This window comes from Conger conger, chromosome 1 (assembly GCF_963514075.1).
Source record: "Conger conger chromosome 1, fConCon1.1, whole genome shotgun sequence".
Lineage (NCBI taxonomy): Eukaryota > Metazoa > Chordata > Actinopteri > Anguilliformes > Congridae > Conger > Conger conger.
The window spans coordinates 12,533,953-12,545,503 of NC_083760.1; the positions used below are offsets into that span (position 1 = coordinate 12,533,953).

The 11,551-nt window shown below is 40.1% G+C and overlaps 1 protein-coding gene across 3 annotated transcripts in view; it reads right to left on the reverse strand.

Moving 5' to 3' along the window:
* dph6 (diphthamine biosynthesis 6) overlaps window positions 1-6,720 on the reverse strand; it is a 70,261-nt gene extending 63,541 nt beyond the window's left edge. For 2 of the 3 annotated variants that reach the window (XM_061246988.1, XM_061247001.1), the window contains exons 1-3: window positions 6,549-6,720; window positions 5,459-5,553; window positions 5,092-5,276 (exon numbers count right to left, since the gene is read on the reverse strand). In XM_061246988.1, the coding sequence (XP_061102972.1) occupies window positions 5,092-5,276; window positions 5,459-5,553; window positions 6,549-6,571 (303 nt within the window). In that variant the 5' untranslated portion in view covers window positions 6,572-6,720. Of the gene's footprint in view, window positions 1-5,091; window positions 5,277-5,458; window positions 5,554-5,642; window positions 5,737-6,548 lie in introns of those variants that run through there. The other variant, XM_061246995.1, reaches the window with a different exon arrangement.
* Between the last annotated feature and the right edge of the window lie 4,831 nt (window positions 6,721-11,551).

An 11,551-nucleotide genomic window follows, 5' to 3' on the forward strand; every position in this document is an offset into this window, starting at 1 on the left:
ATTCTATTTTCTTAAGTGATAAAGTTCATCATGCTCTTCAAAAGTCAGACAATTTACACGCCGGGAAATGGGAATCTGGATGTAACATTTAGATTTCCCACAAGGATGCAACTGAAATGTGACTCAAATGTCACGTTACTGTAAATTCAGATTTCATTACAAAAGTCTAAACGGATTCATCATCTATTCACTGTCGTTCCAAATGCGCTTCAACGTTTGTTATTAAAGATCAATTCGGATACCCCCAGGACATGTTGCGCTTTATTATAATTCCAGCTCAGATGAGCTTAAACTTCACAATGTTTTTAAACTTATGCTGAGGGCTGTAGTTTAGCGTGATCTTAAACGCTAATCTTTCATTGTGTCAGTTGGGATATTCACGGTTGCACGCCTCTGACAAAATATCAAAATGTTTCACCGTGCCTTGCCAAACCAAAGGCTTGTAATCCTTTATCAAAAAGAGGCGTGCAGCAACAAACCCTTTTCCGCCATCTTTGATAAGATTTTCAGTCAAAAATGCGAAAACCTCCCTCCCGATCTCCGCAACCCGGTCAGCTCGGGCAGAGGCAACCCGAAACAACCTGTGAACCGCAACCTGACAGGTCTGTAAGGTGGACCTGTACCACGGGGGAGGGGAACGGGGGAAGCCGTGTTTATTTTGAACTCAGGCTCAGAGTGGTCATAATGTGGCCCTTCTTGATCTGTGAGTATTTCGGGGCATGTCCTCGTAACGAGGCGGGCACTGCGAGAGACTCCGCCCCCCGCTGAGGCGGACAGACTGTGGGAAAGAACAAAGGCTCTGTTTTAGTCTGGTGGCAGAGGAAGGATGCAAACTTGTTATCGTGTAACTGAAGACCTCTGACCTCAGAGAACAGAGCTGGTACACACACACACACACACACACACACACACACACATACATACACACATGCACTCACGCGCGCACACACACAAACACACGTAAATGCGTGCACATACAGGGTAAACACATACATGCAAACATACACAAATATGTACGCACACATGCGACCATGTGGGCGCACACACGTAAACGCATGCGCACACATGAACAAGTACACACACGCACAAACAAGCGCACACACACACACACACGCACATACATACACAGTCCGTCTCTCACCCCTTCCTTTCGCGCAAGGACGCCGGAATAAGGCGGCACTATCGCTGGTCCAAACAGAAAAAGAGAAGAGTAAGTTGAAAGATTTGACACACCTAATATTCATCTCTCCAGTGTCTGGAGGGAGGCTGGGCAGGCAGAGAATGACACTGCCTGTTTTAATAACACTCAATGTGCGGAGGATGTGCAGAGTATGCACACAGGCTACGGCCAGGGAAAGCTTTCACTCCTCAGTGCTATTAACACACATATTTCAAAAATACCATTTCAAAGTCAAACTCCTGTAAAAGATTACACTATCTGTATGTTTACTTCTACATGACAAGGCAAAGCAAAATGTCATAAATATCTGGCATAACAGTGTAAAAATATGTACACATTAATGGGTTATATTTATTATCTATTGTATATTTATTATATATAAGTCCCTGTGGTTCAGTAGTTTGCTGAATGTACTTACAGAACGCACTTTATAGAATAAACCATTAATTGTATATGTCAGGTATGCGTTCATTTCTAATTCAAAAGGGAAGTACTACTGTCACATAGTTCATCCCGTAACGCTCCAAGTAAAATGTAATGTCCTATCATTTTACGTGAAATCTACTTTGAGAAAGTATCAAATTGCGAACACCCGAATAATTTCCACAGCATGAGCGGAGAGCTCTTTCTCCCTTGTCACCGAGCGAACGGTTATTCCTCAGACTGAAAGTCAAGTTGAGGGATCATCTCCGTCAGGAGCCAGGTCGGGTGTGGTGTGGCCTGTGTCTCTCTCCGATTACACATCATCAAAGGAGTCACCGGTGGGCATTCGGAGGGCCAGAGAGGGCCGCTGTCGCTGCCGCACGACCCCGGTCCGCTTCCAGCCATTGTGGAAGAACAAAACAAAGCAAATAAAAAGAAATCTCCCAGTCGCATTTTCACCTCGGAAAGGAGAAATCCGGTTTGATATGAGGATTCGACTGATTAAAAAACCCCTCGGTCGCGGCTCAGGGGTTTGACGGTGGAGCCGGCCCGTTTTCATTTCTGAGAAAGACCATAGGTGGCACTATTGCATCACAATCAGAATCGAGCAGAGTTGTGAAACTTCAAGGATTACAAAGAAGCAAAAAATCCACACAGCTATGGGGCCGCATCGAAAAAAAATCTTTCATCTGTGTTCAAGTGTCATTTGGCAAGTAGATTTTAATAATACCTAATTAATTCAAACTGCTAGGACGAATCTTTCAAAATATCACACTTCCCAAAGAGACTATGTTTTTCATGCAAAAACCGTTCCTTTTTCCCGTGAAGGTGATTTAACACCTAATTATCTAAGGAGGTTGATGTTTTCGTCTTCCAGGGAAATCGAACCCTAAACTGTCAACTTTGTGAATAAACCATGAGCCTCCAAAAAGATTGATTATTTAAAAGAACTGCATAGCAGGGGTCAATTCAACTCCTGACACATACGGTTAAATGTTTTTTCGGTGAATGCCGTGCCCAAAACCAATAAACTCAGTATCAGCCGCTGTAAAATTAAAAAATTGCAGGAATCCTGTTTCAAACAATGCAAAGGAAACCGCATACAACCTGAGGATATTCACAGTTTTCATTACGGGATTATTCCAGCGGAGTAAACTGTTTTTTTCTTTCCCGAGAGGTAAGACTCTGAGCGGAAAAGAAGTAAAACTGGAAAGTCATACTTCTCGTTTTGCCATCTCGCTGATAAAGAGAGGAAATGTGTGTTTACGGAGCGAGTGCACAGTTCAGCATGAACGCTGTAAACAATGTGGGGGTCCGCTTCTCGGCCCGGACCCCGAGAGCCCCCCGCCCGCCCGCCCCCCACCCAAGTGGTCCGACTGCGTGCTCTTTAGCAGGAGGGGGTCACTCTGCTGCTGCCCTGGAAATGAGGAATTAGGAAGAGCTGGCAATCACTGGACACGAGGCGGTCAGGGGAGCGGGGAGCCGGGAGACGGAGGCTGGAGAAGCCCTCGGGCAGCTCCACGAGGCCTTCCCGCCAGCCCGCCCGCCTGTCTGTCTGACTCCGGACATCCGCGAACACAGGCCCCCACGCTCAATGAACAGGTTTCCACGCGGCCTACGGGGAGACCATGGGCTTCTCGCTTCCTGTTTACAGCGTGTCAGGCTATCTCGCCCCAGAAAGAAACAACTCCTTAAAATTTCATGTTGCTTGTTGTGAGAGGAAACGCACGCTCTTTTTCATTAAGTGGACGTGGGGGCAGCGTTTGCCTCTGACAGGTGAAGATGGGCTTCTTGAAGTCAGTGTCCAGGTAGCTCTTTCCTGGCTGCAGGCGATGGAGTGAGCGGTGCCAGGAGTCTTAAACACACCTGAAACCCTGACAATAGCCTGTCAGATCCACCCCAGACAATACCGAGCTTATCAATTATTTGGGACAAATTGATATTTTCTCACCACGCTGGCAACATTTGATAAAATATACATTTTAGATTGTTTTCTTCTTGGACTTGCACAAAGGCTAAAAAGAACACAACACTTTCTGCATCCAAATAATATCATGACACCGTGGCACACATTCACATGAAAGATATGACACTCCTGTACTATGTGGAGACGTGCTCAGAAATTCTTAGATCTTCAAGAACACTGGATGTATACCAAAAAGAGAACTCAGGCACCGACACTACAGTAAAATCTTTCCGAATAGGTATTTTAATCTTTGAACTAGAAATAATAATAATATGTCTTGGTATTGGAAATAGATACAATAATCCAGGAAATGAGAACAGATAAGAAGTTTTGATGAACTGCTTCAGTTTTAAGAATCAATAAGAATCTGCTTGTCACCCATCTTAAGATTTCTCTCATGTGTCTGTTTTCTTCATGAAGCTCACACATACACATCTCTGGACAGACTGCGGTGCAGAACCCAAGAGTGGTGTGCTAACTTCAATTAGAATACTGTAATACATCTGACTTGCTTCTAAAATTTAACTTATATGCACATATATTTTTAGTGTTCACACACTTACGAAGGTTTGGAGCCAAAACACTTGTCTTTGTTCCCCTGCTGCTTTGTATGATTATGATTATGATTATTATTATTATTATTATTATTATTTTTAAGTGAATTATTGCGGATATTGTGTGCGCATCTCTTTTGGAACAGTGTTCAGATAAATGGAAAAAAACATTGAAAAATTTAGAAAATAAATATGAGTATAGTATATAACTCTTAATATCCACACAACTATACAGATAATTCTGAGGTCTCATAAATCAAATCTTGTATTTAACTGCAAAGATTAATTCAAAAGGATCTGTATATAGGATAAACCAATGATTATGCACGGCATTGAATTGCACTGTATTTGTATATGCATCTCATAAAGTACTCAGTATCCTTATAGGTAAACCATATTTTCTATAATTGCTCTTTTGTTAAGGTGCCCCCACTAATGCTAAGTGAAACATCAGAACCCATGAAAAGGTTTGTGCGTAAACAACCTAAAAACTAAAGACACCAGCTATGTAAATCATCATACCTCACATGCATTAAAATCCCAATTAAAATAACCTGGACTGCTACCAGTTACTGACTATTTCAAAATCTATAATGATTGTATGCATATACTTTCCTTACACAAATTATTTGTTCAGAATCACTGTACACTCAAGACTAAAAATATACTAAGGTATCATGAAATAGAATATAATTATTATTAAAGCAATGACACCTGTATTTATGTTTAATCTGTCTGCATTCATTTGGTCATTCTTTCTTTTAACATCTAGAAGTTGTCACCAAAATTTTGGTGTGTATTAGTTGTCTATGTTTTATTATTTCCTTGTAATCGATCGCATTGCATTTGCATGGAAAGCATTGGAACTGCATTAAATTGAAAGAAATTTATATTAATAAAGTTTTGATTGCCTGATGTTTGAACTCGGGCCCCTCCCTCCACCACGTCTCCGCAGAGCACTGCTTTACCTGCACCAGCTTCAGAAGGTGGTACAGATCCTCCACCTCATCCCCCTCTCTCTGAGTGTACTCCATCCCAGTGTTCAGGCTCGAGCCCTCGATCGTGCGCCGGTACAGGGGGAGATCCATCGCCTCTGCATACACATCGATGGCCTGATGGCCCACAGTCTGGTACATGTAACTGTCCAATTCGTCTACAGGCAAAAAAAAAAAAAAAGAAACAAAACTTCAACTCACGTATTTCACCTCGTAATTACATGCAATTTTGTATCTACCGTTACATGACATGTAGCACTGCTGTGAAGATGATTACGATAACATGGCTGTCGTTATTAAAGATTCTCCGCAGGTTTCGATGAACAGGTGCGAGACTCACCTGTATTCTCTTTGGGCCGTAGGTTGGCAAGAGCCACGATCCTATGCCCAGCAGCAACACACTGCATCATGTTGTAACAGCTGTCTTTGCCACCACTGCAATGAAACGTACATTTTCCACTCAGAGCACTGCACAGCACAGGCACGTATGTCATTGTTAATTTGGGTTAAACCAGAGAACTCACACCATACTGCACATTGGATGTCCTTCATTAGTTTGACTCCAAGGAGCAACACATTTGTTTCTATCCCAAAATAACTCTCACACCTTACAAATAATTTAGCAGAAATAATTTCAGCAAAAGACTGAACAAATGGCTATTAGTCATCTTTGTAATATAATGTTGTTTTCCATTCCCTTTAGCTATGCATTTAAACCAAAGGGAAATGGGAACCATTTCCTTCTGCCAAGGGTTCACAAAAAGGTTGCAGGAGTCTTACACCACACCGTGATGACAATGAGCACCAGCAACACGCTCATAAAGGTTCGCGGAAACTGATAATGGGCCAGTTAAACAGCTAGTCTTGTTCATTGTTTAATTTTTCCGGATGTGAGTCCTGGAGTGGATGTGGAAATGGCTGGGACTCGTTTTATGACCCACATAAGAACCACATTTCGCTACAGTACAATGATACTGAATAATAGAATAGAATATACGTACGACTAACTAGCACCTAGCTCCAATGTATTGGCGAACTGTATACTGTATTATAATGGTTGAAGCGAGGCATCTATAGTACGAAGACAAAATAGCTAATTCGCTAACGTAGCATGCGTAAAGAGCAATACTCAAACGTTTGAATTAATTATTTGCCTCAAATCTACGAAAATTGACTTGTTTGGTAACCTAACATCAAATGAATAAATGACGCGAAAAAAACAAATATCCATATCTGAAGTGCCATGTATATTTATTTATTGGGAAAATAATAATGACAAAAAAGGGGGGGAAGAAAAGGATGAAAAACACAGTATCTAACAAAACAGCTGGCAATGCTTGTCTTCTGAATCACCATTGGACCAGAAGACCGGCACTGGCTTGATGCTAGCGTAACTAACTAACGCTGTATGTGATCATGAGATGGGTTACCTGATCAACGCGACTACTTTCATTTTTGCCGTCTATGCTGTTTACATATATCTAATGCAACGTTATAAGTTTAAACCGAAGTTCTGAAGTTCTACTACAATCACTCCACCCAGCATAGATGCTGAACATGCCGAAAGGAGTAAAAACAAATTCAACGTGGTCAACAAGGAAGTAGAAGACCTCACTGTGTGGTGTGTTCAAAACATTTGCCTGTTTAAAAATAACGATTTCTATACGTTTTAACGCGGTGCTATTAAGTTCCGCTTTTTTTATTCATAAAATTGCATTATTTAAGTATATCTCTATATATTTAAATTGTTGCGCTCTTAATTAACACAATTTCACATAATGACATATTAAGGAAGTAATACGGGCAGCCTCCAAGTATAACTGACTACCGTTACGTGATTGAAGCCAGTGCGAAATCGGCTAAGATTTGCTGTTGGATTCATACCTCAGGGCTAGTGCGATGAACGTGTGAAAATGACTGGAAATTGTATTTATTTGCACAACAATAACGTTTAAAGTTCTGTGTAGCCAGGTCGCGTTCACGCATCACTGAAACTGGAAACGGAAGGGGTTGACAAGCTCATCCTACTTTTGGTTCATCAGCATCCCTCAGTTGAGAACAGGTGCTGTGCAGATTCAATGATCTGTGTACCATATGGATTGTACTCACCGATTACTGGATTGACGCATTGATAAACAATACATATTAGGGCATCTGCGCTGCGTTTGGTGTACTTGATGTAACGTCTTACTAACATTAGAACAACCGTTAACCCATTCGTATTGTAATTTGATCATGGGATCAAAGGCGCTCGCACCTAGTTGTATTCCCATAGCCTATATTATGCATTATTGACTGATACATTTTCAGTCGAAATAGATTGTAGGCGACTCTCTCAGAAATAGTGACAGCGGAGGTAATTTGTTCTTTCATGATCAAATTTCCCAAATGTACCCTGAAAGTACAGTAGGTAATGTTCTTTTTGGGTACACCTGAGTACGTTTAACAAAGCAAAAAAGGTAAAAATTAATATTTCTGGCTAGGGGTACTCACTTTTTAGACACGTTGCGTAGTTTTATTTCTGAGAGTGTAAGTATCCATGTACCGCTTTTTTTATTTATGGCATTGGGGAAAACAAGCAAGTTTTGTTTTGCCACGATATTTATCTGTTATCAATATGGAGTCTATAACAGAAGACCGGGTTAACCAAATCAGAAAGTATTTTTTAACTTTATTTTAATTATTTTTTTATTTATTTATTAATTTTTACATTATAAATTACGTATAACAACCTTTGCAACTAGATTATTTCTCTTTACAGTGTAGTGGAGCCGTGAAGGCAGTAATTTTGAGTTTGTTACACATTATTAAGAAATCTAATATGTAATAACAATGGGACAAATGAAAATAAAATAGCAGGCTATTTTGCTATTACTTTATAGTTCCTGCATAACAATTGATCATTTCAGTTAAATTTGATTTATTATATTTTGTTGTTTCTGATTAATTGAATCATTTCTCTTAAAATAAGTACAAGCTACAAAATGACAATTGACTCATCATAATTTGATAACCTGGATTATGGTTGTATAAAACAAACATATTTGTCAATAACCATGAGAACCACTGAATGCATTGACATGCAAATATGTGTCACTAATTACTGACAATTTTATAGCTCATAGATTCAGTTATAGTTGCAAAACTTTCATGGAAAGGCTGCATTGCGTCTGCGTTTTGACAAAGGAAGATAGAATTACAGGCTAGAAAATACACTTATCCGATATGGTAATTATTGATGTGCCTGAACTTGCCTGATTTCCAACCGTGAGTTGCATTACCTTCAGTTTTTGTTAAACTCATATTTCACGCATAATGTTAAATATTCATTCATACTCACAGAAATGCAGCTTTGATGGCCTGAATAAAACTAAATCAATGAATTCTTGATATACCCAGCACAGCCTCCAGTCGACATTGTTATCGACATCCTGGCAGATCTCCTAATCTTAGAACTTGTTTTACAAACATGCAGTGCGTTTGTCAGTAGTGTAGAACAGTACAGAAAGAACAAGAATAGGAAATGCTAACCAGCTCCTAATTGGCTGTGTTTGTGTATAAATGGTTGTGTCATAGATACAACAATTAATCAGCCAGTGGTCATTTTATTGATATTATTATGAAGGGTTATGGCAGAATCTCAGACTTTATGTACCTGTATGGTTTCAAAACAAACCTACAGTCGGTAAAGAAACTCATACACCCATTAGTAGTGAGTTTTCATAATGTAGTGACTTGTGCTAGTGAGGAACCAGACAGGAAATATATAGGTAAATGCCATGTCATAGTGAAGGGGATGGAGTTATAATCCATTACACTTCCAAAGACAGACTTTCATTTTCTGAGAGTGCAAATGAAATGGGCACACAGCTGGACCAAAGCGGCGCTGTTTATAAGCATTCTTTAGACTAGATCTACTGTACCATTTATTTGTGTATGCACGTTCTATGTGAAACCCATTTTTTCCCTTTGGAGTGAAAAAATAATTGATGTTACAAGGTTTTAGACTGTAAAGGCATACATTTTGCCTATATAAATAGACACTGTAACTGCTTTTGAACATGACAGCCACGGGAACATGTACTTCCATACCTCCCCGCGCTTCATAATTATGCCCGTTTCCATTTTGTTTAACCTGATCTGTGTGGGTTCATGGTGGCGCATACTTCCCTGCATGGGCTTCAATTAGCAGGGGCTTTAAGAAAGGGGTGGAGGAAAACAAGCAGTAAATAATTTCACACAAACATTACGTTTGAAGCCGGAGAGAAAGCCCATACTGTTGTGTTTTTCCTCTGAGGGAGGATCGTGGCAGAGAGGAAAGGCTTTGATGCTCTTTTTGCTCTCGGTTGCTGTGCCAGTGCAGAATAATTGCATTGCCTGCGTGTGTTTCCCTCACCTTCTGCCCCTAAGCAGGCCAAAGGCAACTTATTTTGTCTGAATGTACAAAATTGAAGAAGACATCTTCCTACCCTCTGCTTTTTATATGTTCTCTTCTCTTTTTTTATTTTGGCTTTAGTATTTGAGACGCTTGTGATAAACAGACTACGCCGGGAAGGAGCGCCAGCCGCACAAACCAGGAGTGCAGTCTAATTCTGAGGGTGATTTGTGACAATGACCCAGTACTTAATGTGTCTGGTCTCTGACAAGTTTTATTTATATATTTTTGCCCTATTTTTATTTTCATGCGATGAAAATCTCAAATTGTATCAAATGAATATTTGATATTTGATATACAATTTGAATTCCTAGTTTCTGTTACTGTATCTGTCATTAATACAGTGATACAAATTATGTTGTGAGTAGGCACTGCAAAACAAAATCTAATTTTCACAATTGAGAGATTTCATTTTCTGATTTAATAGTCAAATGTTTTCTTAGTCTGTTTATATTATATATTAACAAGGAAGCCTTCAACCTACTTGCCTGAATTACATTGTAATTAATGGTACATCAGCCCGAAAAGTTCGGAAGGGATGACATCATGTGTAAAAATCGCCTCCCGTCTCATCTCTTGAGATGCACGCGGGCGCCTTAGTGCCTTCAATTGAAGCGCAGCCGTTCGGAGGACATCTCCCAATATGACCATCTGCCCTTCACTTTTGTAAACTCGTAAATTTATCAACTGAATTTATCAGCAGCAGTGTGTGTAATGCCATCCCCTCGGATACTTGTCTTTATAACTCCGAATCGATAACCTTAAAAGACATATATTCTGACTGATGCAAATGACCCTTCTTAAGTAGTATTCGTTTATTAAATAGTTTATTATTCTGGCAGATTCATAAAGAACTTTGTTGTTTAGTTTTTATTTGAGGCAGTATTCCACCAGTGTAAAAGAGCGTTTTATGTCCTTTTTGTTAGAGCACAGGGGATAAAAGTGTTGATGGATAGTGCTACTGAGGCACAGGCAATGAACGGAAAATGAGAGGCATAAATATGGAAGCAGAGCAGAGGAAATCGAATGGCACCCTTGGCCTTTTCTTAAAAGAACATGTGCATACCATGGTTGATTTACACAGATACACAAACTAATTTTTGTAGCGCAAGGACACAAAACTTTCTATGTAATGAGAAAGTGAAGTCTGAATCCCTGGCAGATATATTAATGCCCTGGCAGGCTACTCAAGGTTGAACATGGGGGGGAACAGGACGAGAAGAAAAACACCTCGCTGTTTATCTTCTTTTTAAAGCACTGTCCAAATACCCACTCGCCCAACAATGAAATGTGACATCTGTTCGTTGTTGCAGTGCACGTTGTACTGCCGGTTTTCTTCTCTTGAGTTCATATTTATGGGTGCTTACTCAAAAAATTATGAATCTATTATGTTGATTTATTCCAAACACTACTGCACAATAATACAAGCAACAGCAGGAACAAAATAAATCGAAAGCTAATATTGAAGAATATATTTTCCAGTATAATTAACAGTAGCAATTACTTCAACTGCTGCACAATTTCAGTGTAAAAACAGTATGATTATGAACTTAGCATTTTGAAGTATTTCTGTGATTATCGTACGGAAGTGCCAGAGGCAATTAGTTAATCTATTTTACAATCTTACTATAACAACAGCTCAGGTTCATTATTGGTAATTGCATTTTACAAAAGTCAGAGAACAAAGTGCAGTTCATCGTCCTCATCAGCCCGCTGTTGCGTCATGTTGTTTTTAAGGCATACGTGTTTAAAAAGCATTTCCTCCGCCGAGCGCACTGATTGGTCTGTTTCCTCTCGTGAGTGCTCTGCTGAGGCTTAAACCATTCCAGATTCCAGCTCCCTCCAGAACCCAATTTGGGTTTTCATTTTTCATCTGTCCATAGCAGGACACAGAGCCCTCTGCCTGGCTTCTGCCTGCAGCCGGTTAAATTCCATCATAAGCGGTGGAGACCAGGGCCATGCTGTAACATCCAGCTATGCATGGCCAAGGTGGTCATG